General features: G+C 43.7%; 1 protein-coding gene across 3 annotated transcripts in view; it reads right to left on the reverse strand.

The window, feature by feature from the left end:
- LOC126335377 (uncharacterized) overlaps positions 1–14,692 on the reverse strand; it is a 353,904-nt gene that overhangs the window by 15,704 nt on the left and 323,508 nt on the right. Inside the window, exon 1 of one of the 3 annotated variants that reach the window (XM_049998595.1) lies at positions 10,034–10,195. The exons of 1 other annotated variant lie outside the window; for it this stretch is intronic. In XM_049998595.1, coding sequence (XP_049854552.1) covers positions 10,034–10,088 — 55 coding nt within the window. In that variant the 5' untranslated portion in view covers positions 10,089–10,195. Of the gene's footprint in view, positions 1–5,461; positions 5,725–10,033; positions 10,196–14,692 lie in introns of those variants that run through there. One more of the 3 variants, XM_049998593.1, reaches the window with a different exon arrangement.

Raw genomic sequence — 14,692 nt, forward strand, 5'->3', positions numbered from 1 at the left:
GCATTTCGTGTTGCAATACGCCAACTCCGTCCATCCACCCCCTCCTTCCCAAATCATCTGCGAGTGACACCATAATTAGAGTTGAAAAGTATGATATCCTATCTTGCAACAAGGTCCCTATGTCTTCCTCTTAACCTTTCTGCCTTTGATAGTTTAATTGGTGTTTATTCTCAAAAATTTAGAAAACGTTATGTACAGGCAGCTTCTCAACCATCTGGCCACAAATAAAACTATCAAGAACACAGTTTGGATACCTGAGGGGTTCTGATATCGAGAAGGCTATTTACACCTACAGTGAAAATGTGCCTAAGTCATTAAATAACAAGTTACAAGCAGCAGGTATTTTCTGTGATTTGTCAAAGGCATTCGATTGTGTAAACCACAACATCCTTTTAAATAAATTAGAATTCTATGGTGTCATGGGCAGTGCTGCAAAATTGTTCAAGTCATACCTCACTAACAGGAAACAAAGGGTGTCAGTGCAAGGGACTAGTGAATTAAGTTATCAGTTATCAGAATGGGAAGGAATTACATGTGGTGCCCCATAAGGATCCATCTTAGGGCCATTGCTTTTCTTGTGTACATTAATGATCTCTCATCAGTTAAACTGCCAGAAGCAGAGTTCGTTGTGTTTGTAGAAGACAAGTGCTGCAATAAATAGTATGTCGAGTGTAGTTCTAGAAAGATCTGACATTTTCATAGATATTAATAAATGGTTTAAAGCCAACTCACTGACAAACTTCAAGAAGACTCACTATATATAATTGAGAACCTGCAAGACGTTTCCACCCAGCATATGCATGAAGTATGAAGAGCAGATAGAAGAGGTTGACAGTCTTAAATTCCTGGGAATACAACTTGTTAAATTCAGTTGGGAGGAACACCACAGAACTGCAGAAACGCCTTAACAAATCTGTATTTGCAATTCGAATGTTAGCAGACATAAAAATGAAAAAGCTTGCATACTTTGCTTACTTTCATTCCATATCATCATATGGCATAATATTTTGGGGTAACTCTTGGAGTCAAAAGTTTTCAGAGTCCAGAAGCGTGTAATACGTATTTGTGGAGTAAATTCACGGACGTCATGTAGAAACCTGTTCAAAGAAATGGGTATACTAACCATTGCCTCTCAATATGTTTACTCCTTAATGAAATTTGTCCTAAACAATTTCTCTTTTCCAACAAAAAGCTCAGTTCTTACATACAGTACCAGGAACAAAAATGATCTGCACAAGGACTTAATAGCACTTTAGTTCAAAAAGGGGTCCACTACTCAGCAACACTCATCTTCAATAATTTGCCAGCGGACATAAAAATTTAGTTACAAATCACGATCAGTTTAAAAGGAGCCTGAAAGACTTACTAGTGGCCAACTCCTACTCCATTGACGAATTTAATAGAAACATGATGTATATATATATTCATACAATTAGTATTGTTTCTCAGCTTTAAAAAATGGCATGTTCCACACCCACAAGGATCTCAGCACGGATCTATGGAACGAAGAACTAATCTAACCCATGACAATTTTTCCCGGTCTTCTGCAGCTGGTCCTGAAAATTGTGTGTCTTCTCTTTAGTCTATCCATCGTCTGGGTGGTCTTCCCTGCAATCGTTCTCCTCCTACTGTCTGGGACGATCATCTTTCTCGAGTTATCCTGTCTTCGAATTATGGGACGAAAGAACTGCAGGATCCGTTGGAAACGAATACCGGACAACCTCTTCTCCGCTGAGTTCGTTACGGTTTTTTTTGTTGCCAGAATGAAATTTCCAATCTGCAGCAGAATATGCGCCGGTATGAAACTTCCTGGAAGATTACAACTATGTTGGACTGAGAGTTTGCCATACACGGGCAAGTGCTTTACCGACTGACATACCCAAGCACGACTCACGACCCCCTCGCCGACAACTTCAGTAACTCGTCTTGCCTTCCAAACTTCACGCCAAGAAGTTATATTTTTTGTTATATCGGTTTGCCCATCAATGATTCTCAGCAACCCCCTCTACGTCCACATATCTATTTCCTTTGAGGTCCCGTTCAGTTACCGTCCACATTTCAAGGTCATAGAAGGAAACTGGAAACTCCAGATATTTCAGGTCTCCCAATTTAGTAAGGCGCTTTAGGGCTTTGTCTTGCAAATCACTGTCAGCGTCAATGCAGCATCAGTACCCAGAACAATCTTACGGCTTATTGCCTGGGTAGCCACCAGGCAGATGAAGTGACCAACTACATATTCTGATGTCACATTAGCAGCTGGTAGTGACTCGCCTTTTAATTGTATCCGTCTTCATTAATCGACATTCCACGCTTCTCGTTTCTCTGAACTCGATCAAGTAATTTATTTCCACTAGTGATTCTGCACACAGTATGGTGTCATCAGCAAATCTTAAGTTACTGATCTTCGCTCTCAAGTTACCGATTCTTCGCCCTCCAAACCGGTTCCCACCAGTCTATCCTCAAAGCTCTTAATATTCTGTAAAAATGTTAAATAGAACCGGTGTCCTTTACGTGGTTCCAAAGGACTTCACGTAGCCGGGTAGACACCATCTGCTATTCGCTCTATCAGTTGGTGAACTACCGATCTCTTGAGTATAATCTTGCTTCAGCACAACCGCCGGTTGTCCTTTTAAGAGACAAACGATCCAGCCTTGAGGACACTAAGTTGCTATTGCGGAACACTGCCTTTGTACAAGTCATCCTTATGGAATTTAAGGTCTCAAATGGCTATCCACCTGTCGAAATATCGGTGGTTGTCAAAGACGTCATCCGGCTGCATTCCACCAAGTTGCTTGCTGCCGGTTTTCTTCCACTAGTTGACGCAATAATTCTGCAACCAGTTTATGGAGCGTCCACATTCATTACAAGCACTCCTTTATAACGAAGTCCCGTCTGCGGAATCGCAACTGGCGCCCGTGTATTAGCAGAGCGAGTTACTTCTGCACGCCATAAACATCGCTGCGACTGATTAAGATGCAGCAGCCAGTGCGTCTAGTACTCCACCATATATATTGCACTCAGTCACGTGACCGGCCTGCTGTGTCCGAGCAATTCGCTCCCACTTAGCAAGCAGCAGCAGCAGCGCAGGTAGGCGCAAGAGGGCAAAAAAGGTACTGCAGTCGCACCCATGCGATACATCGGCTCCACTATTTGGACTGACCAGTGCGTTTGTGTTCAGATTACTTAAAGAAATGCAACTGGGCGTTGTGGTCGACAACCTCCGATATTTCGACAGGTGCACACCCTGTCAGTTTAACAAGCTTTACCGTGAATTCTCTTAAGTTACCTAACACTGCATACGCCGGGAGAAACTGAGGTGTCACTAGACCGTTAGTGTGACTGCTCACAGCTGAAAAATTAATGCAGTCATGAGGAACAATATCCAACTTTAAGCTTGGCGACAAAGTTGCAGGAGATCTACATTTCTCCTACTGTTTTCACTTTAGAATCTCTCTGAACGGTAGTATCTTATCGGTAAACTGTTGAGGGGGCCCACCTTCTTGCAACAAAATTGCGTATTTAGTTTAATCCTCAAACATGGTTCGCCGCGGTGGGTTTTTCTTTAATTCTGACTTTTTCGTATTATCCAACAATGTGGTTAAGATTTTCTTCTTATGGTTCACATTTAAGTTTTCTAAATATCACGTAATGCCAACCCAGTTAACCTACCTTTCTTAAAGATGATCCTGCCAAATTACACGAACGGAGAAGAATACAAGCATCATATGGTGACCTGCGGAGTATGTAGGTGAAGGCATACATGTAAGAGCGAGTGGAACTTTTAAGAAACTATGTTGAGGGACTATATTTTCTACTGGATGTTTGTTGAGCAGAGAACACTGAAGGGCAAAATGGAAGCGTAGTCTGGATGTAAGTATTTGGTATTGAGACTGGCGCGGTAGGTTGCGAGAATAGCTTGTTCGATTGAAGCCCGAAGAGCGTAAGATTTTTGGTCTTTTCTTTCCGGTCATACAAACATTTCCTTTCGGCATTGTGTGCGGGTAGAACATTTACTTAAGACCTCAAATTTAACCTATTTCAGACTATGGCATATTTGTTAACTTTACGTTTACAGTACGTGTATGCACCGAACAGTGTAATTTGCCGTAGCGAAGACTAGCCGCCGGGACGAGTCCTCTGACAGCCAACAGGCCATAATTATGAACCGAGGCTCGGTCAGCTGCGGCTCTGTAGATCTGGTCTCGGCCAAGGAGGATTCAGTGTTACTATCATCCCCACCGCGTCTCCACTTGCCGTCACCATCTCCACTGACGTGCAGCACATGTACTATGTAAGTTTATTAAATTTACATACAGTATTTTGATGTATAGGCCTAGTAATTTGTCGACATCAGTAACGCCTAAGAAATTCTAATTCAGAGAACTCTGATCCTTCCAAAAGTACATACGCGAAATTGAGACGTACAGGAGTCAATGTGAGATCTTTAAGAGCGACGAACACAGTGTCAATTTACTCAACATAAAATCTACGTGCGCATTGCAGAGTGTGACGAACTACAATTGTGGAAACCGCTGGAAACTATGTCTACACAAGCGCTTATGCTGTGAGTTTTTTCCCTCAGTGCAGGGTTGTTCCCTATTTGCTTTCACTTAGTTCTGTTCTTCCTGATGACCTCTCTAGAAGTCTTCGCCTGGAGATCCGAATGGGGCAGATTACGCCCGCGATATTTTTCTCATTGGTAGGCCATTGAGTCAAAACAGAGCTGCACTGTATCGTAGGGGCAGAGAAGCCACCCCACCCCACCCCACCTTGCTCCACGGTTCTTGAGGGCTACGGTAATTTATGTATGGGAAAATGCTTCAACTGAATGCTTGTTTTGAAAGCTTCAAGACCCCTCATGATTCCTCCCTCCCCACTTACCTCGTGCATCCGGACCTCTTCTCATTCAGTTCCTTGTGCAGGAGATAATACTGCAAAATAAGGTTTAATGGAAAGTGGCTCCGACTTAAAATCTGAAGCCTTTAGACAAATTGGACGTGTGGGGAGGTTTCCACTGACCGAAGCCAAGCTCTCCACGCAACGAACTGTGCCGTGTGTAGCGCCGGTGTGCCAACCTCAACAGATGTTCAAATTTTGTCACCGCTCGCGGAATTAAATGCTGTTCTAATACAAATGAGTCAAAATGGACTTACAACTTCGGAATGATATAGAAATTTTCATTTTGCCGAGCAAAAATCTTACAATAACTTATAAATGAAAACACGCAATTTGACTTAATTACAACGAGGTTTCGGCCTTTTTGCCATTTTCTAGTGGTTGGGTTAATGCCGAACATATATTGCAAGACAAAGCTTATTGCCAATTTTGAGTTTTGTCCTGTTATATGTTCATGACAAACTCACTTGAAAATGGCATGGAAGGCCGAAACCTTGGTCATAAACAATACAATCTGATGGCAACGTGTTCATTTAAAAAATATGGAAATTTATTGAGAACTTACAGAATCTGTAGCAAACAATCTCAAGTTTGATTACATAGTGCACCGGTCCCCAATCCCCAACCTCGATAATTGCTTCCCAGGTAGATGGATCGATGGATTGGTCGTGTTGGGCTAATCGCATGGCCAGCTCTCTCCCCTGACTCAACACTACGTTTCTTTCACTTGGGCTTCATTTAAGACCTAGTGTATGTTTCTCCCCTAAAAAACAATTTACTCGATCCGAAAAATCGGAGTCTTCCTTGCTGTTGCGTAAGTTACGCCCGATTTGCTGCAAAGAAAGAGGGGAAAAAATTTATTACCAGTGGTATGTTTGCCACATCACAATGGTAGTCACATCGAACCACAATGTTTTAGACTAGATGGACGTTAATTCAAAAAATACTTTTTCATTGTTTTGTGTGTTTAAGTTCGGCCTATATTTAATCTGTTATAAACAGCAAAGTGATTTTTTTACAGTTTTAACAGCTGTTAAGTGTCATTTCTTATGTACCTGTTATATTTATTAGATGAGCTCCGCCACTATGTTTACTAGTCCTAATTTAATTTCTTGAAGTTACAGGTACATAAAAACTTTTACACAAATGTCTATTTTGCTTTTCCATGATATTTCCTCAGGCCTGTTGCTGGTTTCAGGATTCATTTTCCTGAATAATTGTGGGGGTACAATAGCACTGAATTTGTGGTCGTCTTAACTTTTGCCAGTGGTTGGAAATAACACTGTAGCTCAACCTCAGGTCGCAGCTTACTACCTCTATCATGACATCTTTTGCGTTAAGTGATATTTGCTGACGTTCCGAACTGCACGAATCATCCACTGCTAATTACGAAAGTCATGGGCTCCCAACTGCTTCAGGAACAGCTCCAGTTAATTTTTTCCTTGCATTAGCCCCTACTTCTATAGCTTTCTCTTTGCTTTCTTTAGTGTTGTTATCTCTTTAATATCCAAGGCAGAGCCCTGTTTGTGCAAAACGAAGGTTATCAGAGCATACACACAATGAACGTACGATAAAGTGCAACATGGTGGTACTGTAACAGCCTTGTGCTGTCAGTCGGGACTTTTGAAGGCTGCTACGAAATTCGTCGATCGGTCAACAGATGAAGTAGTGCATATGGCAAAAAGAATTAGACGTGGCAGTCGGATATTCGATCGTTAACAGTAGGAATGAGTTAATTATAGCAGACCGCGCTTCAAACCACTTGTGGAGTCGGGACAGGTGATAGGCGCTGAATCGTCGACGCTATGCAGGACGGGGCGTCATCCTGTCTATCTGGTGTTGCCGGCGACACAGGAGGGAAACGTTGAGGAGGGGAAGCGTGGGGGCAAGGAAAAGGGGAGGGGGGAGGGGCAGCTGGTTGCGCAAGATCGCACCACAGCTTGTGCTGCGTGTCGCAAGCGCTGCACTGGAACCGTACAGCCGTACACAACCAGTGGGTGTATGGACCGCGTCACCAGAGCAACGAAAACATTCTGTCCTGATTCGCCGCATCACACTAGCTTAAGCATCGTTGACAGCATTCACACCATTTCACTTTATATCTGGTAATTCCAGCGTACTGGAACTGGTTTCCGCACAAGGAGCGAAAAGGTTGAACGATTGTCTTTGCATCAGAGTAATACACGCGACAAATCTTTTCACTGAGCTCGCTGATTGTTCGCCCAACTACCCAGATAAGAACAAGGTATTTTCGAATCTAATATTTTTCAAGCCGTGCTACAGCGAGATGGGAACAATTACGGATATTTCAGACTGAGAATATCTATTTACAGTTCAAATATTTGCCTCGGAACTAAGACATGTTTTCCTAGAAGCGGCTTCACACTATTTTAAGTTGCTACGAAAGTGTAGCTGCAATCAAAGATATGTACAGTTGCGGGCAGTGGGAGCCCGACTAACTGGACTATACCGTATCGCCCGTTTCTAAACGCAGCTCATTAGCGTTCTTTGAAGGGTCTATGACGCGTTTCAGTCTAAAGTTTTGATATACGGACGTAGGAAAATTAGACGGTAATGTATAAATTAGATTTCCACGTATTCCGACACTATTACATAAAGGTGCATATTTAACGGCTGCCTGTCTTTCCTATTGAGTGAAGTCTCCGAACGCTTTCTGCTGAATTATTCGTCAGCCGCTGAGGAGGCGAGAGAGATTAGACCAAACCATTTCTGGTGTCAATACTGGCCACTGAGTTGATGCCCTACGCCTCTTATCTCTATGGTAAAATATGATTTAATGATAATTTAAAGTGAATGTATCAGCAACGAGCATTTTTTACAGCAGTTTATGCAGACACTTCGAAATTTTAGTCATCGTGTAGACGTGCATTAAAATCTAGACACGACCGCTCGAGAGTAGGTAGTATGAGCACGCAACGATATCAAGCCACTTGCGCTGTTTTTTTCGGCGAGCTCAAAGACGCTCGAAAACCTTACGAACTCTTAACTATGTTGCTCTTAGAATGATTAGGCGAGGTTCTCTGCTCTGCGTAGGTTTTTTGCCAGCAGCAGCAGCACGCGAGAATGTTGTTCGCAAGTGCACACGCACCCTTAGATAACTTCGCTAGCAGCAGTTGCGCAGGCGCCCCGCCCGACATTGTTTCACAATTTTTGAACGTGTCGAAACGTTCAAGCGTGGCGCTAGACAGCGAACAGGCGGTAACGGGCACATCGGTCAGCGCCGCTTTCACCGGCCACGAAGACACCCTGCAACATGGTTCCGTGCTATCCAGTTTATTTCCGACGTCACAAACAGCTTCGTTCGGAATCAGTGCGTAAACACACACACACACACACACACACAGTATCCGGTTAGCAACGACAAGAAATAACTGATAACACTCGTGACGTTCGCGCGACCTCAAGCAAATAGCGGCTGCTCTTGCTGTTAATGCTCAACGATATGCGATGAACTATGAACTCAGAGCTACAGCTACAGCTACAGTCTACCCCACAAATATAAAGAACAACCCGCTTGAAGGACACATACGCCGTTCACTAATCGCCGACGCCATCGCTTCTATTACGAGACCGCGAGCTATCGAATCTAGCTCTGATGTCTAAAAATATCTTAACGGCGGAACCTAACGATTAAGCCCTCTTAGGAATTATGTAAACGAAAAGTAATTAGTAACACATTAAGTGCGCACAATTCGCCTTACAGAATAGTCGATCTCACCGTTTGTTACAAACTTTTACACAATTCATTTCACATCAGCACACACTCCGCTGCAGAGTGAAAATCTCATTCTGCAACTATTTCGTGACAGTTTTCTGTTGCTACGACACGTCACGTCCGAACGGCGAAAACAGTTTTTACGTCAACGTTTTTACATGTGTCTCTTGCTAGTCCGGTGAAATTAAGAGTTTTCCGTTTTTTTTGTTTTTTTTTTTTTTACACTGTAAGCACCCCCGATATGAACCGTTCGAGTTTTCGATTCAGTCAGCACGATGGCTGTCTTTTCGATTAAATATACGAAGTGGGTAACCAATTCTACTTCGCTTCACAAAGTATTCCGTACTGATTAACCGACATTTTTTAAATTTAACACGGAATATGATACCAGAAACACTTTGCAAAAACGGCGACTATATAAACAGGAAATAGGGCAGCCAGATGCTTATTTCCAAAAATGCATCCTGGAGAGTTTACTTTAAGGAAAGTTCAACAGCAATCAGAAGCGATACTTGGGAAACACTTACGAAAGGCACATTTTGGAGCGTATTGTAAACATTTAGGAAAGGTGTTTGCGCTCTTAGTGGTTACTGGAGTGTCTGCGAGTTACACACTGAAAACGTCGCCGAGGAAGAATACGTCTGTCATCACGTTATCACAGCACAATCTTCACGTGTTTTACTTCCACAATTTACGCTACCTAATTGAAGAGGTTCAGCTCATATTTTGGGAAAAAAATCATGTAAGTTCAGATGTAGTTCAAATGGCTCTGCGCACTATGGGACAATCACCTAGAACTACTTAAACCTAACTTAAGGACATCACACATCCATGCCCAGGATGATTCGAACCTGCGACCTTAACGGTCGCGCGGTTCCAGACTAGCGCCTGGAACCGCTCTGCCACCCTGGCCGGCTCAGATGTAGTCAAACAATCATTCTCTTACAGGGAATGTTCGTGTATGACACAGAAATGGTACAAGAGTATTTCGATACTTCAAGTCCTTTTGCTTCAACAGTGACAAGAGGTTCAGGTATGAAATTTAACTTTTACAACCGTCAGCCCAAAGAAGAGCTGACTTCCGTGTCGAGCTAACGTTAATGAGAGCTAGTTTGCGTGTGAGGATACTTCGCACGGTCAAACGGGGCAACGCAGATGGCGAACTGTATTTTAACCCGCCTACCTTCCGCCCTCTCGCAATGCTCAGCTGTAGCGCCTAATATTAGTTACGCAACGACCATCACGTCCGCCGTAACTCCGGAACGCTGCCATCTCTTCACTGTTTTCCGAAGATTTATTGCACGGCACTCTGCGATCGCCAGGGTAGAAACACTGTGCGCGCGCAGCACGAGCAGATTGTTAACGGCCGGCCAATATGGCGGCGCGGCGCGGGGCACCGACCTGTTGGCATCTCGGCGCCGGTGGTGGCGCGGGCCCTGGCGCGCCACTTTGCCATCAGCTGATGCTCGTCCGCCCAGACCGACCGCCGCCTGCGCCCGCTCGCCTCCCACTGCCGTCACACTGGCACCGCCGCGCTCTCAGCGGCCGGCCGCGGCTCGCTGGCAGCGGGCTATCGCAGCGCGCTCTTATCTCACCGGCTGGCACCATCGCTCGCTGCTCTGCAGCCTCTGTAGGCTAATTCTGCTAGCCGCGACGGGGCCAATTACAGCTCTGTATTTATTAGGTATCAACTGAACTGGAAGTGACGTCAAATGTTTGAACATCAACTGACCACTTTGCTTAGCACAATACCGAGCGGAGAATGTAGTGTCACAAAAGCCAGGGGCCTTCCTAACACCGTGTCGCGCCTCCTTTTGACCGCTGTATTGCAATAACTACGTAGCACGGACTCAACTCGTTCGGTAGTCCCCTGCATGACTTGAGCCATGCCTGCCTGTAACCGCCGAAGTGTTAACTGTGCAAGATTTTCTGCATAAAATCACCTCTTATGTCCCATAAATGTTCGACGGGATTCATCTAGGGCGGTCTGGGTGGCCAAATCATATTCTCGTGTTGGCCAGTACATTTTCAGACCAGTCGCGAACAATTATTGCCGGGTGACTAGACACCGCTGTTTGAGAACGCGAAGTCTGAATGGCAGCAGCAAGTACAGGATATACACGACCCGGGAGATCCGGGAAAACCCGGGAATTTTGTCATACTGGAGAAAATCGGGAAAAACCCGGGAATTTATAACTCCGGGAATTTTTCATTGTTTTAGTTTTCAGTTAAATTTGTGATTTCTGACTGGTAAGAACCAACACTAACAACGGGTATTACTGTATCCCGCTACTGCAGAATACTACTGCAGCAACAAAACATGAACTAGAGAAAAAACGAAAATAAAACTTAAGTTGCAAAGGAAATGCGCCTTATACAACAAAACAGTGCTGATACAAGCGTCTGCAAGCAGGTAAGTGTGTCAAAGGCTTCTGGAAGACTATGCAATGCTTTCTAACAACAAATTGCCTCCGATGAGCGTGGCGTGGCAACTGTTTAAATTAGACCCGTTTGAGCAGTCGCGGGATGGCTCTTGCGCATGCGCAGTGAACTTGCGTAGGAGTAGTACCTTCTCGTGTCACAGGAGTGTGGCTGGGCGCCACTGCTTGATATTGCCCCGGTTCGGAAGTTAGTAAATCTGGGGCTGATGCACGGAGCCTCAGTTGTGGAGGGGAGGTGGGTCGTCTCCACGTGACCTGTGTTTACGTTTAGTGATTTTTGTTTCCTCTATTGCTGTAACGTTAAATGGTAACAAAACGGATTTTTGTGGCCGGGAGCTATCAAATGAATTACAATACGTTCGCGTAATTACGGAAGGCTGAAATATGTTATTAGTTTTAAATTTTGTTTTCACCTTTAATTGCCTTACGGAAAAATGAAGTTATTTTTGCTTGTTTGCTAAAGAGATTTGGCTTTTAATAATCTTTTCTGTTGAGAATTTATTTGAAATGAAGCGTTTAATTTCACACTATTGGCTACTTTCAACTGTTCGCTGCATCTGAAGTGCACGTATGGCATTATGGCATAATAAAGGACCAAACATGAGGATACAGTACTCGTACTCCAAGGAATTTTACATACGAATGTGCATTTTAAGCTGAATTATGCGTTTTAGTATGGTTCACGAAATTCCAACGCTCTAAGTTTCCTCTGATGTCTTGTTTCTTTTATGGCATAATTTAAGATCTTAATATCTTACTCGTACGAACATAGGGGCTTCCTGCGTCATCGTAGCTGCCCAAGCGCGGTGACGCTTTTTATCTGGCCCTTCCTTTGCAACTGCTGAAACGAACGTATTTCTAACAGGTCGCGGGAAAATACTGCGAATGGTGATTTGAAAAGCATTACATTGAAAGCAGATCTCCTTTTACGTAAGATGAGGTATGTGCGAGAATGTAAAATGAATTTCTTAAGTCACATAGCGTTTGATTCTCATTTAAAAATGAACTGAGGACGACCATTTAGAAGAATTTCTAACCCATAAGATCAGACATTTACGTCGTTAATAAACATTTTATTTGCCGATTTGTGTGGTGTCTTAAATTTTAACAAGCGCGCTACGTAACAGTGATCTTGCTATTGGCTGACTACATTGCGTGTCCTGTGCTGTCATCAGCTGGCGAGACGGCGTGACATGATCTATGACTGGCTTACAAAAGCCCATGGCAATCTATTTGAGTGCTTCAGAAAGTGACATGCAGTGTTAGGTGGAATTCGAATTTATACCTCCATAATACGAAAATATGCGGTGTACATGTTGCTGCACATCAAAGGTCTTTCAAAACGTGTTTTTCCTCCTGAGTCGTTTTCTAAAGTGCCGGGAAATTCTACTCCGGTATATAAAACCATAAACTAAAGGATTGATGAGTTTTAAAGTGCCGAATAAAGGTGTAATGTCACCTAACATGGATAAAGTTAATTTTTTAACCGGGAAATCCGGGAAAAATCTGGAATTTTCTCCTTGTCCACTTATACACCCTGTACTAGTCTAAGCAGCCGAACATAACCATTCCAGTCAATGATCCGTCCAGTTTGGCCAGAGGAACTAGTCCACTCCATGTACAAAGCCCACACCTTTATGGAGCCACCACCAGCTTGAACAGTGCCTGTTCACAAGAGGGCTCCACGGCTTCGTGACATGTGTTACGCTAAGCCTACCATCAGCTCTTACAAACTGATATTCGGTCTACTATGACCAGGCCGCTGGTTTCTAGTCGCGTAAGGTCCGACCGATACGGTTACGAGCCCTGGAGAGGCGCTGCAGGCGATGTGCTGCTATGCTCGGATCCACGATAACGGTTTGCGCGTGTCGAGAAACACACGGGGACTGCATTGTTTACGATTCTCAGCCAGTTGCCGTACGCGCCTGCGCCTGCTTTCCACTTAAAGCAGCCTATATCCTACAAATTTTGTCTCACTTATGAAGAATTTGTCACCACAATCAGCAATGACAACTCGCAACAATTGGAATCTAAATTTACTGTACAACTCGCCGTGATCACGTTTAATGCTCGCATTAGCTGCGGAACGCACAGCAGTGCACAGCCATCGTTCGTAACTACAATTATAGCGAAGGTACTCTGCGTCGGTCGTGTGTTGTCATAGCCTATTACGCCAAATTTCCCTGTACTGCTTTAACCGATACGTTCGACCTATGTCCCAGTTTCATTTCTGTGCTCATTCCATGCATTGTCTATTAGTAATGAAATCTACGCAAACGCTGCTGCAATGTCGTAACGTGAAGGTCGTCGGCCATTGGGTTGTCTGGTGAGGTAATTCCTGTAATCTGATGCTCTTTGCACACTCTTGACACTGTGGCTCTTAAAGTACTGAACGCCCTTATGTTTTGCGAAAAGGGATGCTCTAACTAACCTACCGCACACAATTTCTGTTAATACCCGTCGTGCGTCCATAAACACGTAGGAAACGTTCTTACATTAATCATTTGAGTGCAGATGACAGCTTATTCAATGCACTGACGCGTTATGTGTACACGCGATGCTATAGTCATCTGAGTGCATATTGCTACCTCATGATGTTTGTCACCTCTTTAAAACCACAATTAGGAATAAGTTAAGCACTCTCCATTGGCCATTAATGAAGTTCTTTACAGTCATTTGATTGAAAAAATTCTGGCAGTACAGTGAGTTCCTTTACTAGATCCATTATGTTTTGTTAGTAAGTGCCATTGAGTACTTACGTAGAAGATTGGTAACAATCCACTCAAAGTGGATGTGTTTCCACTGTCAAAGACATTCCGAACTCTCACGATCCCTATAGAAATACTGATTTTGTACAGATGATATACCTGCACAACCCCAGGAACTTCCGGAAACTCCTGGTTAGAAAACAAGTGGCCATGTAATATCTCTAGTATATATGCATGTAGAACTACTCGACCTGACAAAGCCACAAATTAGGTCAAGGTGGTGGTAAAATTTGAACCTAACTCGGCATGAACAATGAGATGACAGCTCAGTGGAGTGCTATCCTTGTTGCTACGCTGATCTGAAAATAAGGAATGTGGATAAAATTACGTTATCACACGATGAGGAGGAAACCTATGAAATGACTCCCACATTCGCAGCGACCCAATCCCTTGCTCACGGGTGTTTATGTAGAAGGGCGAAAGGTATTATACATGGGATTAAAATCACGAGCTAAAAAGAAAGGTACAGGAAAATGTGACTGGCCCAGCACTTATGAAAAGAACATGAGTGAACCGGTCACCCTGTGATCACATTAAGAAAGAACTTGCCCCGCCTCTAACAGCCTCTAGAGGAACGGAAGGTTCCAAATGATTGGAAAGGAGCACAGGTAGTCCCAGTCTTCAAGAAGGGTCATCGAGCAGATGCGCAAAACTATAGACCTACATCTCTAATGTCGATCTGTTGTGGAATTTTAGAACATGTTTTTTGCTCGTGTATCATGTCGATTTTGGAAACTCAGAATCTACTCTGTAGGAATCAACATGCATTCCGGAAACAGCTATCGTGTGAGACCCAACTCGCTTTATATGTACATGAGACCCAGAAAATATTAGATACATGTTCCCAGGTA

Source organism: Schistocerca gregaria, chromosome 2 (genome assembly GCF_023897955.1).
Source record: "Schistocerca gregaria isolate iqSchGreg1 chromosome 2, iqSchGreg1.2, whole genome shotgun sequence".
In the NCBI taxonomy this organism is placed as follows: Eukaryota; Metazoa; Arthropoda; class Insecta; order Orthoptera; family Acrididae; genus Schistocerca; species Schistocerca gregaria.